Here is a 20,896-nt window from a genome sequence, read left to right on the forward strand (position 1 = left end):
TCAGCTAGGAGGCCCAGCTGCCCCCTCATCATAGAGTGAACTGTCTCTGGAGGGAGTGGGGCGTCTGAGCCACAGAGGACAGGGCAGGTGTTTTAGAGGACAGCTGCAGGAATTTAAGCCACGCCCAGGAAACCACTTCCAGCTAGCAACAGTGGGGTGGCAGTGCGGGTAGGACCTGCCCCAGGGCAAGGCAGCCAACAGGTGCCAGGGAGCCAGAACATGGCCTGGAGACAGGGAGCTAGTCAGAACCATCCTGTGGGTTCCCGGGGTCTTCCTGCTCTGGCCCGAGACTTCCTGTGTCCCGGGTGCTGCCTTGGACCTTAGTCCCGAGACCCGACTAACTGTAGTTCTGCCTCCCTCTCCCCTCCCCTGCCCCCCTCCCCGCCCCTCATCCCTCTGCCCTCTTCCCTCATCCCAAAGCTGCTCCTGCCCCCTGGGCTTCGAGGGGCAGCGCTGTGAGATCAACCCCGATGACTGTGAGGACAACGACTGCGAGAACAACTCCACCTGCGTGGACGGGGTCAACAACTACGCATGCGTGTGCCCCCCCAACTTCACAGGTGAGGGCTCAGGACGCTCCAGCACGCTCATGTTGGTGGCATGGTGTGGACGGTATCTCTAGAAGAGTCCCCTTCCCTTAGTGACATTCTTAAAGGAGGAGGGACCCCACCTCCTTTCTCCCAGAGACCAAGATCCCAAGACTGTGACGTGCCACGAGGGGCCTCCCCAGCATCCTGTCTGCCAGCGTGTCTGACTCCTCCACCCCACCCACCCACCCCTACAGGCCTTCCCACTAGGAAGCGGGTCCCTAGGGCTCTTCCAGCTGTCATCCATTGAGCTGATGGCTGTGCCCTCCTTTGGGAAGCCTGCTGGCCAGCGTGTGTGGGGCCAGCAGGAAGCCCTTGAGCTGCTCTCGGCTTTGCTCAGGTGTCATCAGCTGTCTCTGAAATCTAGGTTCTTCCAGACCCTCTGCCAGGAGCTAAGGAGACACACAGGTTCAACAGAATGAGAACACAGCCGTGTCATTCCAGAGGTCCCGGGACCACGGGGAAACCGTCCTGCTGGAGAGCACGGGAAGGCCCCGTGGGAGGGATCATTGCTCGGGGTTGTCTGTCTACCCACCCAGCCCCCAACCCCAACACCTTTATTTAACCATCAAATAGACTATTAGATTTTGAATCAAATAATACTAATTGGTACAAACACAACTGACTTTGTTACCAAAGTGACCTAAAGTGGCCTATCCCAGAAAAAGAGCCAACTCGTGGAGCCCTGCACAGAGTTATACCCTTTTCTTAGCTCCTGATACAAATGAGCACATTAGAAGTTTTGAAAACCCCTGCTTTAAAGAAAGCTGCGTATGTTTAGCCCGGCAGTTCCACACTCCTTTGAGCTTCCCTCTTATCCCACCTGGAAACCTGGGTATCGTGTTCTAAGTTACAAGTTCCGGACCTGCTGGCCTAAGGCCGGGAGGAAATGGGGATGAAGTGGCTTGGGACTTGGGACTCCCCTCTGCAGCCCGCTGGAACCTGGCTCATCTGTCCAGATGAAGTGTGCGGGGAGGGGGGGGGGTGCCCAGTGGAACAGCCCTGGGGACTGCAGTGGGGGACATGGAGCAGCCCCCATTCCCTGCAAAGCCTCCAGTCCCCTAGCCAGGATGCCCCAGCACAGCTTGGGCTGCTGGACTGCCCCACGGCAGCTGAGAAAGCCACCTGCCTCCTGGGCCCAGAGAAGCCCTTGGGTTAAGAGAGTGTGCAGGGGCGTCTCCCCTGTGCCCTGCTTCGTCCGTCTCCTGGGGACAGAGTTGTAACCAAGAGCTGCACTAGCAGCAGGCGACTCTTCTCGGGCACCCTTCACTACACGCAGAGCAGTGAATTAGGCAATAGAGACACCGAGAAGGCCAAGGTGTGCCCTCAGCCCACAGGGGCTTCCTGAGAAGCAGCACTGGAGAGAGTTGGGTAGCTGGTCCAGAAGAAGCTGCTCATCAAAATCCCAGCAGCTCAGGAGAGGGCAACGGTGCTCAAAATCAAAATCAGCTCTATGGCAGGGGAGGCCCTCGACTGGAATCCTCACCAGGCAGACAGGCAGTGGCAGGGGCTCTGAGGAGACCTGTCTCCTGCTTCAGTGGAACCTTGCCCCTGTCTCAAGGACCAGGCTGTTCCATATTTGTTGCACTCTGTTCCTGAGAGGAGTGCACTGTGGCTTCTCTGTCCCCCAAAACATCCAAGGCCTACACAGACACTTGGCTGCTTCTCTGGGCCTTTTCAGAGAAGGAGGAGGAGGAGGCCTGTAAGGAACACTGTGGCCTTGAGAAGCTCCCTCTCTGGAAGGTGGAGATAGGCTTATCTCTACCCCAGAAGAGAACAGCTCTGGGGCGTCTCACTCACCCTCAGGGCCTTCTGCCCAGGCAGCCTGCTCTAGCTGCAGCTCCCCACCCTCAGCTCCAAGGAGAACGTCTGCCATTAGAAGTCTCCCTCCCTTAGACCACTCTCTACCTGGCTTGATTGGGTGGACTTTGAGAAAACCCAGAAGTCAGACCCTAGAATCCCACCCTGTTTGGGAGATGCCTCCTGCCTTACCCACCCCACCTACATACCTGAAAACTTTGAAGTAGTTGCACTTATCTGAGCCCTTGTGTGAGGGCACCCCAGGTATTTATGACCCACCAGGCAACATTGTAGACATCAAAGTTAGTTATCCAGAGACCAGAAATTCAAATTCCTCTCATATTTGCTTCCCTTGAAAAACCCAAGAGGCTTCTTGATCTGGAGCAGGTGAACCATGCAGTTAAGCCTTCTTAGCCATTCCAAGGAGCTCCCTCTCACCCCCTGGGCGAGGTTATGGTCTCTCTGTGCTTCCAGAGTTTAACTCTGTGGCGGACTCGAGACTCTGGATGGTGAAGGTCTGCCTGTTTATAGATCTCCCACCACTAGACCCTGGAAGAGGACAGAATTAGGTCACTGTCTGCTCCAGCGGCTGGCATGATGCCTCCCACACAGGAGGACTTAATGAAAAGGTGTGAAATTAAAAAAGCAATTGGACAGCAGAGCCTAAGCAGGGGTCCAGGCTGCTGCTCCAGACACAGCTGCCCTGGATGGTGGAGTAGAATCCCCAAGCAGGGGTGCTATGGCAGAGCCCATGGGAAGGAAACCCTAAGAAGAACAATACACCAAGAGAAGAGTGTGAGGGCCTTGCTCTGTGACTTGACAGATGTAGGACTGAGGGTCCTGATATCTGAGTTCTTGTCCCTCTCCACCAGGTGAGCTGTGTGACGAGGTGATTGACCATTGTGTGCCTGAGATGAACCTCTGTCAGCATGAGGCCAAGTGCATCTCCCTGGATAAAGGATTCAGGTAGGACTTGCAGTCCAGCCCGCCTCTGAGCACTCAGCCTCCAGCTGTCTGGGTTGGAAGCTAAGGCACTGTGTGTGCTGGGTGGGGGGGCTTCTCTCCCCAGCCCACTCTCCTCTGGATCTGACTCAGCCATGGTCCAAGTCTCTCAGGCTTTCCTTTTCCCTATGTGAGTGTCTCTGTCTTGAATCTCTCTCTCTCATCTCTGCCAATAGAGAGGGAGAGATATTCTCTTTCCTTTCCTTCCCCCTTTTCCTCTCTTTCCTCGCCTCTTCTTCCCTCTCCTCGCCTCCCCACCCTCCCTCCCACCCACCCCCCATCTCTCTCCATCTCTTCTTTCCAGAGATAAAAACGTTGCTCAGAGGAAACAAAGTGTGAAGAGTGTTGGGTGGCCTTCCCAGGGCCCAGCCTTCCAGGCCATCTTACCTGGGGCTACAGAAGGTTTGCCAGCTTGCACACGTAGGAGGAAGGGAGTTGGGGGACAGGAGCCCCCGCTGGATTCAGCAGCCACAGCCATTGGTGGAGCCGTCTCCACAGTGAGCAGCAGAGCCAATAGGCGTCAGAGGAGCACATGAGCAATTCCGAGGTGGAGGGAGAGGCTTCCTCAGGAGAGGGCCACCCAGTTCACAAGCCTGAGAAACCAATGGCACTCCTGGGAATTCCTCCTCAGGCTCTCTTCCCACCTTCTCCCCTTGCCCTCCATCATGAAAACTGGTGCCAGTGTTTCTTCTGGAGAAGATGCTTAGACCCTCAAGACCTGGAAGTCTCTGACATTGATAGGATGGTGGAATCCTGCAGCCAAGAATGCTCTCCCTGTCCCCAAAACTGCTTTCCACACACAGTTGTTCCCTCTCCTCCCCAGCAGGCTCTGTCCAGGAGCAGACGGAGCCTCTAACACCCAGGATCATGTTGCAGGGGAGCAGGCAGAGACCAGGGCAGCTGGGAATCCCAGGATGTGCCCTCAGCTGACACCAGAAACATTTCTGCTGAGCTCCCTTAGGATGGGGGACCTGCCTCTGGAACTCAGTGCTGCGCTGCCCCGTCTCTTAGGAATGCTAGGGAGTTAAGGGTTCTCATGAGCCTCTGGACTTATTCCTTGAAATCTCACTCTGTATTGTAACCAAGACCCCTTGAGTTCTAGGACAATGGAGAAGTGAAAGAAACCAGTCAGGCTTTCACAGTCTAGGATATTTTATTTATCTGCAATGTCTCCTTAGAGACACTATCTTGAAAAGGTCTACTGAGCAGCTCAATAATGTTAGCTTTTTATTCAAATGCATTTAAATCAATAATCCTTTCTCCAGTGCAACATTGTATCATCTTATCCCCCTCCCCTCCCATCAGCAAGCAACTCATATCCCATGGCAGCCTAGAAGGGTGTTAGCAAGAAAAATGTGGTCAGTACAGCCTTTGCCTAAGTGGGAAGATATATATCCTTGGAGATCTCCTTGTATGCTCTTCTAATGAGGTCTCAGCAGAGGGCAGATAGGACCTGCCCATAAACACTGAAAATAATCATAAACACAAAGATCACAGTGATCGGCACACACCGAGAACTTGCTCTGAGCCAGGCAGGGAGCATTCTCATGGAACACCCAACAATCTCAGAATGCACAACTACTGCCCACAGTCCACGAGGCACAGTGGGGTAAAGCAAGTCTCCTGGAGACAGGTCTAGAAAGGTGTGGACTCAGGCCCCCCCAGGCCTGGCCAGTTTCTCAGTTAAATCCAGACTCCAGATGTCCTGCAAACAAGAGTGTCACTGTTTTCTCCCCCTGGCCCACAATAAATGGATCCAACAGATACTAAAATTGCATTAACCTTTTACTTTAACTTGAAGAAAGATACAGGCTCTTGCCATTTGGAAGCAATAGGAAATGCAAGGTGTCACCAGCCTCTTCTCTGGATAAAGTAGTGTTGTCTAGATCCTGGCTGCAGGGAAGGAAGTCCCCCAACCTGCAGCAGCAGCCACACATGGAAGCTTGCTGGGAATGCTGATTCCCCAGCCCTGCTCAGACTCCCTGAATCGGAAGCTACACTTTAGCAAGATCCCTGATTGTTTTATAGGCTTGATAAAATTTGAGATGTGGTCAGGCATGGTATCACCTGTAATCTCAGCAACTCAGGAGGCTAAGGCAGGAGGATGACAAATTTGAGGCCAGCCAGCCAACTTAATGAGATCCTGTCTCAAAAAAAATTTTTTTAAGTTCTGGAAGTGTAGCCCAGTGGTAGAGCACCCCCGGATTCAGTCCCCAGTACCAAAAAATAAATTAATAGGTTTGACAGTGCTAGTGTGGAGAGGGCTAGAGAATATATAAAATAAAAAAAAAAAAAGAAGATTGTAAACACATTGAGCTCCAAACCTCACTGCTTAGTTTGGAAGTGTGAATAACTTCCCTAATTGCTGATAAAGACCTTATCCATAGCCCTGAACTCCATACTTAAAAGGCTGCATTTGATCCTGTTAAGTGTCGGGCAGTTGTTACAGCTCTGGGCAAGGTCAGAGGGCTTGAGCTACTCTCCAGGTCTCTTTTGAATTCAGAGGAATTCAAAGACACAATCTTTCCAGGGCCAGGTTTCCCATGGTAGCAGAGGTGTGGACCACAGTATGCTGAGCCCTCCCCCCACAAGGCATTTCATTTATTTATTTATCATCAACTGTATTTAAAGACGAAGAAACCAAAACACAGGTCATGAATGGTCGATGCACTTAGAACCGCGTCTGATACATAGTGTAAACTGTCGCTCCATGCAGGGCACAGGAGTGACTTCAGCTCTCTGAACTCTGTCTTCTTCCCGATGATAGACCCTCCTTTTCAGGGTCCTGGGAGGACTCAATGTGACACTTTGGCATGTGCTTAGCACAGTGCCTGACACAGTCCTGAAGGTCAATTCTAGGTAGAAGGTGGCAGAACCACGCCAAAAGCTGTATGGTCCCACCCGTGGCCCTCAGCCTGGCTCCTGGAAATACTCCCCTGCTGCATGAAGCAGACAGGCCTCAAGGGCTCAGAACAGAGGCTGTGACCATGAGTGGTACCCAAGTGAAGCCAGGCCAGGCAGAACCTTAAGGAACTTGAGTGGACAGGGGAGGGAGGCCACTGGAACGGGGGTGGGGCGGGGGGGACAGGAGCCAGGCCCGGAAGCTGCCCAGGCCTAAGAGTAGCTTCACACTGACTGTGTTCCAGGTGTGAATGCGTCCCTGGCTACAGCGGGAAGCTCTGTGAGACAGACAATGACGACTGCGCGGCCCACAAGTGTCGCCACGGAGCCCAATGTGTGGATGCAGTCAATGGCTACACGTGCATCTGCCCCCAGGGCTTCAGGTATGGCAGAGAGCCTCTTCAGGACGGTGACAGTCCCTAAAGCTAAAAGGGACTTCTTAGAGTGGACTTAGGTCCCAGCCCACGTGTCAGGCTTGCATGTGATGCTGTCTAAGGGAGGACGCCACCATCTTGGAGCCCAGATTGCAGGGTGGTGGAGCCACCTGCCCACGTGGCTGGGGTCTGTCTTGTAGACAAACATAGTGGTGTCCCAGTGGCATAAAAGGGGAGTTCAGTGGGAGGGCTTGGAACAGTCTGTGGAAATCAATGAAGCCAGAGGAAAGGGGAGGCCTGGGCCGGTGGCTGAATGTCTGCGGGGGATGTGGAAGGAGAAGCCTGGGTTCCCGGTCCAGCTCCTACACTGACTAGCAGGGCCAGGAGGAAAGGGTCAATGGGGGTCAGACTGGACACAGTGCCATGCCTACCAGTGCTCACCAGATGGCATAAACCTAAAATGTGCAAATAAGCTTTGCACATAGACTCCTGAGCCTAGAAGGAGCCACGGAGTTCTCAAGGCCAGAGTTTCTAAAAGCTGGACTGAGACCCTCCGCATCCGAGGCTCATGAAAATATTGATTCCTGTGCCCCACGCCAGAGCTACTGAATTAAAATTTAGAAAAATTAAAATAGAAAAAAAAGGGGGGGGGCTAGAAAGTCTGTACTTTTAAAAAAAAATCATGATAAAATATACATAACAAAATTTACCACCTTACAAATTTTTAAGGATAGAGCTCAGTGGCATTAAGCACATTCACCTTGTGGTGTGGCCATCACCAACATCCATCTCGAGAACTTTTGCCTCTTGCAAAACCGTTCCATTAAACAACAGTCCTGCATTCCTCCCTGTTCACTCCAGGGAGCCCACATGATTAGAACCTGTTACCCTTCGTGTCTGGCTTATTTTGCTCAGCGTCCTGTTCCCAGGCCCACTGCTGTAGCATGTGTCAGGACTCCCTTCCCCCGTAAGGGCCAGCAGCATCTCACTGGGTGACATGCGTTTGTTTATCCCTTCACCATCCATGAACAGGAACAATTAACAATTGGCAATTAACAATTAACAATTAAGGCATTCTGATGACACTGACATTTGGGGACCTGTCTGACTCAGTTACTTTAAAAATGGGAAAACTTGGACAGTGGCAGGGCTGGAACTAGACCCTGGAACTGTCTCCCCCCATCTCACGGGCTCTCTGCCAGAGGCTCCTTGTCGGTAACTGATTGTCTCCTCTCCCCCCCTCTGCCCCGTGCTCCCCCCATGCTTCCCTCTCCTCCTACCAGTGGACTCTTCTGCGAGCACCCCCCACCCATGGTTCTGCTGCAGACCAGCCCCTGTGACCAGTACGAGTGCCAGAACGGGGCTCAGTGCATCGTGGTGCAGCAGGAGCCCACCTGCCGCTGTCCCCCGGGCTTTGCTGGCCCCAGATGCGAGAAGCTCATCACTGTGAACTTCGTGGGCAAGGACTCCTACGTGGAACTGGCCTCTGCCAAGGTCCGGCCCCAGGCCAACATCTCTCTGCAGGTGCGCCTGGCCCCGTTCTGCCCTTGGAAGGACCCAGTTTGCCCCCAGTCCCTGAATTGACAATGGCATCCTTCTCTACAAGGGAGACAATGATCCCCTGGCGCTGGAGCTGTACCAGAGAACCACCAGGATGCCTCATGTCTTAGCAGTTCTGCTCCTTCCCCCCAAAAAAATTATCCAGGACAACATTCAGCTTTGGGGAAGCAGGACTCGCTCTGTCTAGATAGATTTCTAGATGCCTCCTGACCAGCCCTCACTGCAAATGGCAGTTCCCGTTTCTAGTCTTATTCCCTCATTCCTCTAGAAAACATTGGTTCAACTATTATATACAGATACTGCTGAGAAGCGGGGATTCGATAGTAGACAAAACAGAAAAAGCACCTTGTCCATCCAGGAGGACAAGGAGAGAGACAGCGGCACAAGGGTCACTGCGGGAATGTGCTGGAGGGACAGCAATCCCATTCTGCAGGGAGAATCAGGGAAGGCTTCTCAGAAACGGTGATGCCCAGGCTGAGAGGTGAAGGATGAGTAGGAGTTTTCTGATGAAATGTAGAAGAGTGGAGGCCAAGGGAACCGGGTGAACGCAGACTGGAGAGGACCAGCAGATTGCTCAGCAAGTGCAGAGGCCCAGAGGACAAACACAGAACGCATTTAGGGAGTGGAAACCCATTCAGGGTGAACAAGTTATTTTCCCAGTAGCTTCGTTCAGGTTCCTTGCTTTGGACCTGAGCCCATGTATTCCCGACTGTATTTCTGGTTAAGCTAAATGCTGTTCTGGAGGTGGGTGTGGGCAGGGAAGGTGGAGGATGGGCAAAGAACAGGCCCCACCTGCAGGCTCCTCATGGAGGAGGAGACCCAGAGACGCACCAGGATGGTGCTGACCACATAGTGGCCCCTGCCCCTGGGTTTGGGTGCTGCTGGGCACTCACTGGGGCTCGGTTCTCTTTCTGGCTATGGCCAGTTAGCCCAGGTTAAAGTTGGAATTTATGGGGGAATACTGCTCAACAAAGATCTAGAGAGCACCCATACATCCCAGGGACTCTTCCAAGTGCTGGGGTTGCAGAGACACAACATTCAAACTCCTCACCTGGCGGAGCTTGCAGCCTGTGGGCAGGCCCTCAGCTGAGGCTTGACCTGGCACAAACGGGAAGGAAACTCTACCTGCCATTGTCCCTGGACCCCCAGCTCCCCCAGAGACCTGACTTCTGGGTCCCAACCCCAGACCTCCAGCGTCCTGTCAGACTTCCCTGCTTCACATCCCATTCACAGCTACACAGGTGCAGGCCATGAGTGCAGGTGGCGGGCACAGTAGCGCCCCCTGGCTCTGGGCCTTGGCAATATTTCAGAATCCCCTGGAGAAGTTTTAACCTACCTGCCTGAGAGATTCATATGAGCTCACTCAGGGTGAAGCCCAGAAGCTAGTGTATCTTAAAGTACCCCCAGAAGCAGCCATCTGGAAGAGGGTGCCGGGGAGAGGGGTGGGAGAGGTTGACCTCAGGTAAGCCCTAACCCACGTGCCTGACTCTCTCTCCAGGTGGCCACTGACAAGGACAATGGCATCCTTCTCTACAAGGGAGACAATGATCCCCTGGCGCTGGAGCTGTACCAGGGCCACGTGAGGCTGGTCTACGACAGCCTGAGCTCCCCTCCAACCACGGTGTACAGGTGAGGACCACGCCCCCAGCCACCACTCACCTCCACGCCAGAGCAGCCAGGGTGAAGCTGATACCCCACCAAGCATGCGCGCATACACACACACACACACACACACACACACACACACACTTCCTGCACAGAGTAGCAGGTGAGAGGGAGAAGGGCAGCACTGGAGGCAGAGGCAGGCCAGGAAGGCAGGCTCCAGCGGGAAGATGACACCTCATTACCATAAGATAAATGGCCAGCTGGCTACTGTGTATGGAGCCAGGTGCTCCAATGGGAATGAGGGTGCTTAATGAGATGCCCTTTTCAAAATGTCATTCTAATCTTTTATTAGTTTAAGAAAGAAAACGGGGCAATTAGCATGCAATACAAGGGAAAGACATTCAAGACATTTCAAGGGAAACAGGACCACTGCTTCAGTGACTTTCAAATTGCCCTGAAGGACAACTTCAGAACACAGTCACCCTGTGTGCTAGTCAGCTTTCCACCACTGTAACAAAATGCCTGAGGAAATCAACTTATAAAAAGGAAAGGTTTATTTTGGCTGACAGTTGTAGAGGTTTCAGTACATGGTTGCTTGGCCACGTCACTTTGGGCCTGTGCATTGGCAGCACACCATCGCAGGGAGCATGTGAAGCAAGCCGCTGGCCTCTTGGCGGTGGGGAAGCAGAGGGAGAATGAGAGGAAGGGGCTGGTGTCCCAATATCCCCTTCAAGGGCACACCCTCCCCCAGTGATGGGAAAATCTGAAATTCTCCAAAATCTGAAACTTCCTGAGCGCCAACATAACACTCAAAAAATTTTCAGAGCATTTTGGATAAGTGATGTTCAACAGGTAAAGTCTGTGCAAAAATTCTCAAATTTAAAAGAACTACTAAATCTGAAACCAGTACTAAAGAGCTAAAATATAAAATAATTTTAGTTACAAATATCTTTATAATAATTCTTAAAAGTAACCACTAGAATTTTTAGATGTCTTTGTTACCCCCAAATTGTGAAAAACACTAGTAGGGGCTGAGGCTGTGGCTCAGTGGTAGAGCACTTGCCTAGCATATGTGAGGCACTGGGTTCAATTCTCAGTACCACATATAAGTAAATGAATAAAATAAAGGTCTACACATCTTAAAAAATATTTTAAAAAAACCCACTAGTGGACCAGGAGCAGAACTTCGGGAAATCCCAGAACAAAGTAGAGCCGTGCTCTTCACCGTGGAAACAGGAGCGTATTCCATTGGGGTTGGTGAAAAGAAGAAATAGTTGGACTTCCTCTTCCCCCCAATTAAACCTTTTCTTCAGTTGAAACTTGATATTGAACTCAAGAGTATTAAATGCATAGAGGCCAAAGTGCCCTGGGGGCCAGGGATGGAGCCACGTTCCCACCCTAACCATCCGGGCCCCAGATTCTCCTCCAACAAACCCAGTGTGAAAACCACTGGTTACAGCCCGTGGTCTGGCTGGGGATGTGGCTTGGTGGCAGGGTGTTTGCCTAGCAGGCACAGGACCCTGGGTGGCATCCCCAGCACCAAAAACAACAACAATGGGGAAAAAAAAAAAAACAGTGGTTCTGAGTGTGGCCCCGAGGCAGCAGCACCAGCAGCACCTGGAAGATAGTAGAAATGCAGAATCTGCCCCAGCACTTCCGAATCCAACAGCTGGGCCCATGTGAGAGTGGGGCTTGTCCCCACCAGATCTGTGTTTTAAGGACCCTTCCAAGTAATTCCGATGCGTAGGTCTGAGGACCACCAGTTCACACGTGGGAACTCACTGGCGAAGCAGCCAGTTGAGTTGCATCTTTTTCTTTTTTTTTTTTTTTTTTTTTTGGTATGGGGAAGAAACTCAAGAGCCCTCGACCACTGAGCCACATCCCCAGCCCTATTTTGTGTTTTATTTAGAGACAGGGTCTCACTGAGTTGCTTAGTGCCTCACTTTTTGCTGAGGCTGGCTTTGAACTGGCAATCCTCCTGCCACTGGGATTACAGGTGTGCATCATGGCGCCTGGCTTGAGCTGCATCTTGATGAAGGCGAGGAACTAGTGTGAACAGAGAAGAGGTGGCACACCAGGCTGGGAGGAGCAGAGAGGAGGTGGCACGCCAGCCTGGGACAGCAGCAAAGACAAGAAGCAGGACAGGGGCATCAGCCAGACAGGAAGACTAGCCTGGAGGGCGGGAAGCACCAGAAGCATCCCGGGTGGGGAGGACTGGGTCAGTGGACATGGAGAAGCAACTCTCCCGGTGGCCTCGGTGCTCCCTGGAGACGAGACCTCCTGACATCTCTTCCTGGAACCAGTGGCCCTGCTCCAAACGGGAAGACAGAAAGCCAGGGAGGCAGGGCCACCAACAACCCACACATGCCTGGCAAAAAGCCTCTGGTGCCACACAGACCTGGGTGAGGGCAAGTGACCTGCCTCCTGCCCTAGCTCCCCCACTGTGCGCTATGGACACCACAGGAGGCCCTCCTAGGCACTGCTGAGGGTTGGGACTTGGCCCACTGAGCTGGACACAGACCTGTTGAGGAGGCAGGCCAGCTTCCAGTGCAGCCAGGCCCCATGCAGAGCCTGGGCCTCCTGAGTGGAGCCCCCCTCCCCAGCTGACCTTGGCCAGTGGTGCTGGGGCTTAGTCAGGGGTGGACTCACAGAAGGCGCTGGCAGCATGCTGAGAGAGTGCTCCTGTCTGAGACGTGGCACAGGGGCATGCCAGGCTTCTCCATGGGAAGATCCCAGTGATCTGCATCCAGGAAACCCCGGCCTGGAGCCCCATGCCAGCTGGGGGACGATCTTCACTGCCCTTCAGCTCTCAGTTATAAGGAGCCCCAGGCTCCAGAAATCCCACATTGAAGTAGTTTTGCTTCCAAATCCTTTTCTCTGAGGCAGCCCTGTTTTTGTCCCAGTTCAGATTAAGTATCCCTTCTCCAAAATGGTTGGAGCCAGAAATGTGTTGGATTTCAGACAGTTTTCAGGTTGTGAAATATTGGCTTATACATAAGGAGCTATCTTGGGCGTGGGTCTCAAGTCTAAATCCAAAATGCACTTCTATTTCATATACACCTTACTCCGCCCAAAGGTAATTTGTTGTTGTTTGTTTGTTTGTTTTGTTTTTTTGGTACTGGGACTTAAACCCTGGGGTGCTTAACCACTGAGCCCCATCCCAACCCTTTTTATTTTTTATTTTGAGACAGGGTCTCACTAAGTGACTTAGGGCCTCACTAACCAAAGGTAATTTTTATTGCTCCTGTATTTTGACTGTGATGCATCACGTGAGATTAGGTATAGAAATTGCTGTTTTTGACATCAGTGAGTGCTCACAAATTTTCAGGTTTTGAAGTACTTTCGAGTTCTGGATTTTTTTGATTAGGGAAGTTCAACCTATAGTATTCTCTTCCACTCTTCCATTGACTCAGAAAACAAAACCAAGCACCTCGTTTGGGCCAGACACAGGCCCAGAGTAGGAGCCTTGGAATCAGGCGCACACATGCCTGAGAGGAAGTCACAACTCAGCACATTACACCCCCAGGTTTCCAATCTGTGAATATTTCAATGAAATCAACAAAGGTGCATTAAAATATGTTGGAAATAATAATAATCTAGAGTTTATTGGTATAATATCATTAATGATATTAGTAATAGCAATAATTTTAATGAATATTTTCACAAATCATTTACCTATTACTTTTCTTAAGATATTAGAATTCTACAAACACAAATATGTGTTTCAAAATTACCCTGAGGTGTTTGTTGCTCAGTGTAAATTGTCCAGGTGTTCCAGAAATGGGACTTAATGGGTTAAAGAAGCAGCAGTTACCTGGGGAGAAGCAAACAGGTGTCCATGGAGAGACCGCAGCATGCGGTGGGGACACTTCTGAAGAAGGAGCAGATACTTTGCTGGGACGGGGAAGGGTCCCTGGGGAGGAGGCAGTGTTCCAGAGGCTTCTCCACACTGAGGAGCATCTCCACAGACCAGGAGAAGCCCTGGGAGGGGGACGCCATCAGAGGATGAAGGGCACAGGCTGAGGTGACAGCTGCAGAGGAGCTCAGGAGGCCATGCCAGCCAATAGAATCGGATCTCCTCAGAGTGACTACAGTGACCTCTTGGCACCAGCCGGCCACCTCAGCCTTGGGGCGTGAGCCAGGGAGCCATGCCAGGGCTCACCCGTGGAGTTGGCAGCTGCAGACTCCTACCGCCAGAGACGCCCATGAGCCAGGCCAGGGCAAGGGTGAGCAGCCAGCGGATTTACAGAGCCGGAGCAGCAGGCTTCCAGGGGCTCCCTCCTGCCAGTGCCTGCCTTGTTCGCCTGCCCAACTGTGGTCAAGGAGGTGGTGAAGGCAAAGACACATTCCAGGCCCCAGGACGAAGACACCGGAAAGCCCACCTGAGCCCCTCCCTGCCCCAGAAGGGGACAGACTTCTCTGATGCTCAGAGCCAGATTTGTCAGAGGCAAGCTCACCCGTCTGTGAGGTCGGGGGCCCAGCAAGAAGCAGACGTGGGACTGTAGATGGGAGTGCACTAAGGGGCAGTGGGGACTGCGGCAGCCTGGAGGGGGCAGCCTCATGCGAGGGCAGATGACCTCAGCTTCAGCAGATGCGACGGTGAAGGATTCTGAGCATCAGGAGGGGCTGGAAATTTGAGGTTTGGGTAAATATCCCAGTTTTTAAATGTTCGACTCTTTAAAACAGTATATGCAAGCAAGCTCTGCCTGGTGTGGTACGTGCTCCTAGAACCGTAATTACCACCGTCCCGTTTACTCTCGAGGCCTTTGTGGTCCTCAGCATAGGCCCCGGGGAAGCCATCACTCCTCTTCAGGGGGATGAGAAGCCTACTGCTCAGGGGAGGCCAGTAAGTGGCAGAGTTGGGTCAAACCCAGGATAGGTGTCCACCCAAACCTGCTCTCCCTCCGTGCTGGGCCCAGAGCCAGAAGAAAGCACGACTTGTCCCTAGGGTACAGCAGTGGGGCTGGCTGCCGCGGGGCCCAAGTCTCAGGCTGCTGCCTAACTAAAGCCCAGGGACTCTGTTCCTGTGGGTCTCTGTCGCCACCTACTGGTCACACTCAGCGTACAGGTAAGGGCCTCCAGCACCTGGAGGATTGACCACCCTCATAATCCCCTTCCTGGCACAGTGGCCTCAGGTCCCTTGGCTGGGAACATGGATTTAAGTCCTGCCTCTGCTGTTTCCACTGTAATATGGAGCATCTTAGTCTCTGGGCCTGGCGTCTCCCGTTTCCAAATGGAGAAAAAGTGCAGCCCCACCTTGGGGTTGAGAGTGCTCAGGGAGAGAAGGCTAGTCCTGTGCTTTGCATAGCAGCCCAGCTGCTGGCCCCACCACCCCTGGCCCCACCACCCCAGCCCCACCAAGCCCTCAACACGTGCCCACCCACCATAGTTTTTAAGGTAGAAGAGGACCCCACAGGCCACTCTGGCCTATGGGCGTGCCCACCCCAGCCCCTGCAGGAGCCTTCCAGCCAGCTCTGCCACCTGCAGTCCTCTCCGTCCTGTACTTGATGCCGGTTCTGTCTGACTCAGTGGATGATGAGGAAGACTCTCAGGGCCCTGTCTTCTCCTGACATCCCTACATATGTCTCTAGGGGACCGATGACCAGGGCTTGGAACACAGTGTGGCCATTTCTTTTAAACTAAACACTAGGTTTTTGTTGTGTCTTTTCAATTTTTTTCTTTTCTTTGAAAGCAGCAAAGCCTTCTTCCCATTTTTATTTTATTTTTAAGGCCAAGAATTATGTATTTTTTAAAAAGACAGAAATGAAACCAACCTGATTTGGAAGAGATGGTAAAGAATCAGAACTTCCAGCACAGTGCATCCCAGGCCTCTGGAACCCACAGCTTGAAAAGCACTGGCTTTGGGCATGATAGGCGCCCCTGGTTCAGATGTGCCTGGAAGAAGGTGACCTGTAAACCCATGAGCATTTGTTGACATGGATGTGGTCATGAGAGCTTTGGGTTGGAATCAGTCCTCAGTTTCACCACTTTCAAGCATTGTGGTCTTGGTCAAGGTCTTTAGGTTCCATCTCTATATAATAGGGGGCCCACAAGAGTACCCTCCTCAGAGGTGGTGATAAACCATTGAAATGATAGACTCTGAAATCCCCCATGGCCGTGGAGTTGAGAACCCAGCAGACAGGCTCTGTTACGGTCCACCAACCTGCGCTCCCAGTCTCTGCCACACCCAGACTTGGCTCCTGCACGCCCAGCATCATGGAGGAGGAAGTCACCATTTCCACGGTTCCTGAGAGCTTCTAAGGATCTTGCATTGCCCACTAAGGCCCAGTGTAAAACGAGTACAAAACTCATTGTATTCAAACAGCAACTGGGCTCACAGAAGTGGGAGGAGCCAGGGTGATAGATCCTCACCCCTGAGCATGAACTGGCAGGAGAAGGGGCCTGTCTGCAAGAGCCAGGCTCTTGGGTCCAGCTCTTTGTCTGGGACAAGAGCTGGCAGCCAGAGCTCTCTGCTGCCGCAGCAACTGCCAAACCACTGTCTCCAGGATGGTTGCCTTCAAGGCCATGCACAGGCCCTGGGCTGAGACCTCAGAAAGCAGAGAAGAGAGAAGGCTTGGAGCCAGCAGCCAGGAAGGAGCCAGTGGTGTGTGCTCAGCGCGGCTGTGTGTGTCCAGAATAGGAAAGAGCTGCCCTGCGCCCTAGACCTCCACACCAAGGAAACTCCAAGACCGCCTGCCTACCCAGAGCCCCCAGGACAGGTGGCTGCTGGCATCCATTCAGACACCTCTAGGGTAGGAGCCGCCATAGCTTCAGTCTTGAATGTCCTTCAAAGGTCCATGTGTTAATGACTTGGTCCCCATCTGTGGCACTAATGGGAGGGTGTGGAACTACACTAGTTTCCTAACTACAGTGAGGTGAGTAGGTCCCCTCTGCCACACTCTCCCACCATGATGTCCTGTGCACCAGAGGCCTAAAGCAGCAAGGCCACTGGCCAGGGACAGAAACCTCTGAAAATATGAGCCAAAGTCCATCTCTCCTTCCTTTAATGGATTGTCTCAGGTGTTTGTCACAGTGACTGAAGGCTCACACAGGAGCCAGTGTGCATTCAGGACAATGTCACTGAGAGATATGAAGTGCTTCTGCTTGCACGTGTGGTTGCAGAGTGTGAGGGTCTGTGGTCCCTGCACACCAGCCTCCCCCCACACACACTCACCAACTCGTCTGCAGGATCCCAGGCTGGACCTCGTCCTGGGATCACGGCTTGGAGCAGCTAGAGAGGCTTATGGAATCAGGCAGCTCACCTCCAGGCAGCTGCCCAGCTCCCTATCAGAACCGGATTCCTGCTGGTCTCTCTCAGTCCCACTCTTCCCACCACTCCCGTGTTGTGGATGTACATAGATAAGCTGGCCACTTGATTAAGATGTAAGGCTGAGGCAGGTGGAGTGTGAGCTCTGTGAAGGGAGGTGCCCTGTCCGTCCTGCGCCTAGGACAATGTGGCCTGCGTGCATACTCCAGTGGGTGGCAGGTGGACAGATGGAGTATGGATGCAAGATCAAGCAGAAGAGGGAGGGAGGGAGGAGAAGGTGGGGAGGGAGGGGAGGGAGGGGAGGTGATGGATGGGTGGAGGGGAGGGAGGGGAGAGAGGGGAGGCGGTAGATGGATGGAGAGGAGGGAGCATTGGCAATAAATGGGTGGGAAGATGAACAGATTCGAGAAGAGATTGCCCACTGCGTGGGTGGGTCCTGGGGTCCTGCATGTCTCCTCCACCACCTCTTTCTTCCAAGAATCAGCACTGAAGTAGGAGCCCTATGTTTTCAGGCAATGATAGGTTCTTGGTATAAATATTCTAAATAACACTGATAACCGCTCACATGGTCCCAGTAATTTACAGTCTGCAGAGCATGTCCACGTCCCCCTCAGATTCGATCATCAGGGTGGTCTGTCTCCACGACTGCTTGACTGGCCATGGTGCCACCCAGCAGCAGGGACGAAATGGGCTCTGCTTTCCCCACTCCAGCCCAGCCTCGCCTGTCTTCCCTGAGTACATCCTATACACTCTCTTCAGCTGAAATTTCTAAATCTGGGTCACTCACTGAAACTGCCCACCTGAGAAATCAGTGCCACCCATCCCTAGAACCCTCTTGTTGAAGGCAACAGGATTCCCCTGGGAGATTGCAAGGAGAGAGGGAGTGTGCACAGACCACCACACCTGAATGAGCAAGATCAGTCCACCCAGTGAGCCCTTTTGTTCAGGGAAGAAGGAGGTGGCACATCTCCAGAGTCTTGCCATCTACCATCGCTACTCCTTCCCAGCCCCGGGAACTCCCAGCAGAACCCTCAGCAGAACTCTGGAGTTAAAAGTTCTCCCTATGAATACTGTTTCTGGCATGTATTAGCTGGGTGACCTCTGACAGATCACCTAGCCCCTCTGGGCCTCAGTGTCTTTTCTGTGAATTGGGATATCTAGTATCCACTTCATAGAATTATCTCAACAGTCACATAATGGGAGCAAGCCATTTAGCACCATGCCTGGCCATGCCCATCAGCCCCCCATGAGTGCTTGCTGGCACCAGCAGAGGCCAGAAGGGGGACGGAGGGTACCTTCATTCAAGTCCCTGCTGAACCACTTAGTAAGGCCTTCAGGAAACTAATTTCCATGAGCTTCCACCTTTTCATCTCTGTACTTGGGACAAAACTCTTAGTTGGCAGGGGCGTTGAGACACTTAACTTCCCCAAATGTGTGATGCACACCCCTGGAAACCCTTGAGATGAATTTAGGTGAAATGAAGACACACTACTGAAACATTGACTGTAAGAGAATGTATTTTGGATACTGGGAAAAAAAATTTAAATCACAGTCAAATTTTTTTCTTGAATAATATTTCTTTGAACAGGGCTAACCTTATAGGCTTACTGGTATTTGAGGGGGAAATGGGGCCATCAAAGGTAAAATTTGTCAAGTAAATAATGCCCGGGTGGTATGCAGATAGCCTGAGGAAGGAGGTGCGGAGCTCTGTGAATGACAGAAAAAAACACAAACAAAGATTGCCAGGTGGAATAACTGCCCCTGGACAGGATCTCGTACTAGAAGGGGAAATGCCACAAGGGCCCTGTTGGATCCTTTGGAAAATTAGATGCTCTGAGGTACAGTATGAATGTTAAGTGGTTCCCAAGTTGATGACTATGCTGTGCTTACATAAGAAAACATTCCTGTCCTTAGGGAGCACAGACTGAGCTATCTGGGGGTAAAGGCCTGTGGTGTATCTTTAAATGATTCAGAAAAACTGTGTGTATGTGTGTAAAGAGAGATAAATGGGGATAATAGGAGAACCTGGGTAGTAAGTATTTTCTGTACTGTTTTTACTTTGGGCGTATGTAATCTTGAAGCTATTTCCAAATAGAAAGTAAAACAAGATGCAAGTCACGCAGGCCAAGTTTGCAGCCCAGTACCGGCTGTGGAAGGCCCTCACTGAACCTCTGTCTCTTTCCCTCTCTCCCTGCCCAGTGTGGAGACAGTGAATGATGGGCAGTTTCACAGTGTGGAGCTGGTGATGCTGAACCAGACCTTGAACCTGGTGGTGGACAAAGGAGCCCCCAAGAGCCTGGGCAAGCTCCAGAAGCAGCCTGCCGTGGGCATCAACAGCCCCCTCTACCTTGGAGGTAATGCTCCCTCCCCACGTCTCCAGCCCTCTGCTCCAGGGCTAGACCCAGACCTACCGTGGGGCTTCCCTGCTCCCGTCTCAGCACCCATACAAGGCCAGTCAGGGAGGACTTCCTGTAGGAGGCCACGACCTGGGCATTATAAAAGCCACTAGAGCAGCTTGCTCAACACAGGGATCCCTGAGACTCCACCCAAGTCACCTCAGGGGGCTGGCCCAGGCCCACAGTGTGCCCTGGGAACAGGCCATCCAGGTGCAGGGGACCAGAAGAGTATGCCTGACCCAGAGCCATCCCAGAAGGTACACAGGGCTCAGCTTCCCCCCAGAGGAAGACAGCTGCTCTCCCCCCTCACCTGCTCCCCTCCCTCACTGCTCCCCACCTCACCTGCTCCCCCCTCACCTGTTCCCCCCTCACCTGCTCTCCCCCTCACCTGCTTCCCTCTCACCTGCTCCCCTCCCTCACCTGCTCCTCCCTCTCCTGCTCCCCCCTCATCTGTTCCCCCCCTCTCCTGCTCTCCCCCTCACCTGCTTCCCTCTCACCTGCTCCCCTCCCTCACCTGCTCCTCCCTCTCCTGCTCCCCCCTCACCTGTTCCCCCCTCTCCTGCTCTCCCCCTCACCTGCTTCCCTCTCACCTGCTCCCCTCCCTCACTGCTCCCCACCTCACCTGCTCCCCCCTCACCTGTTCCCCCCTCACCTGCTCTCCCCCTCACCTGCTTCCCTCTCACCTGCTCCCCTCCCTCACCTGCTCCTCCCTCTCCTGCTCCCCCCTCATCTGTTCCCCCCCTCTCCTGCTCTCCCCCTCACCTGCTCCCTCCCCCCCTCACCTGCTTCCCCCTCACCTGCTCCCCCCTCACCTGCTCCCCCTCACCTGCTCCCCCCTCACCTGTTCCCCCCTCACCTGCTCTCCCCCTCACCTGCTTCCCTCTCACCTGCTCCCCTCCCTCACCTGCTCCTCCCTCTCCTGCTCCCCCCTCATCTGTTCCCCCCCTCTCCTGCTCTCCCCCTCACCTGCTCCCTCCCCCCCTCACCTGCTCCCCCCTCACCTGCTCCCCCTCACCTGCTCCCCCTCACCTGCTCTCCCCCTCACCTGCTTCCCTCTCACCTGCTCCCCCCTCACCTGCTTCCCCCCACCTGCTCCCCCCTCACCTGCTCCCCCCTCTTCTGCTTCCCCCCTCTTCTGCTCCCCCCCTCACCTGCTTCCCCCCTCACCTGCTCCCCCCCACCTGTTCCCCCTCACCTGCTTCCCCCCTCACCTGCTCCCCCCCACCTGTTCCCCCTCACCTGCTCCCCTCCCTCTCCTGCTCCCCCCCTCTCCTGCTCTCCCCCTCACCTGCTTCCCCCTCACCTGCTTCCCCCACCTGCTCCCCCCTCACCTGCTCCCCCCCTCACCTGCTTCCCCCCCTTCTGCTCCCCCCCCACCTGCTTCCCCCCTCACCTGCTCCCCCC

General features: G+C 53.3%; 1 protein-coding gene across 1 annotated transcript in view; it reads left to right on the plus strand.

Moving 5' to 3' along the window:
• Positions 1 to 20,896, plus strand: part of Slit3 (slit guidance ligand 3) — a 568,745-nt gene that overhangs the window by 537,642 nt on the left and 10,207 nt on the right. Inside the window, exons 28-33 of the mRNA XM_076855688.2 lie at positions 421 to 560; positions 3,260 to 3,353; positions 6,536 to 6,673; positions 7,948 to 8,188; positions 9,723 to 9,853; positions 19,296 to 19,450. Coding sequence (XP_076711803.2) covers positions 421 to 560; positions 3,260 to 3,353; positions 6,536 to 6,673; positions 7,948 to 8,188; positions 9,723 to 9,853; positions 19,296 to 19,450 — 899 coding nt within the window. The remainder of the gene's footprint in view (positions 1 to 420; positions 561 to 3,259; positions 3,354 to 6,535; positions 6,674 to 7,947; positions 8,189 to 9,722; positions 9,854 to 19,295; positions 19,451 to 20,896) is intronic.

This window comes from Callospermophilus lateralis, chromosome 5, assembly GCF_048772815.1.
Source record: "Callospermophilus lateralis isolate mCalLat2 chromosome 5, mCalLat2.hap1, whole genome shotgun sequence".
Lineage (NCBI taxonomy): Eukaryota > Metazoa > Chordata > Mammalia > Rodentia > Sciuridae > Callospermophilus > Callospermophilus lateralis.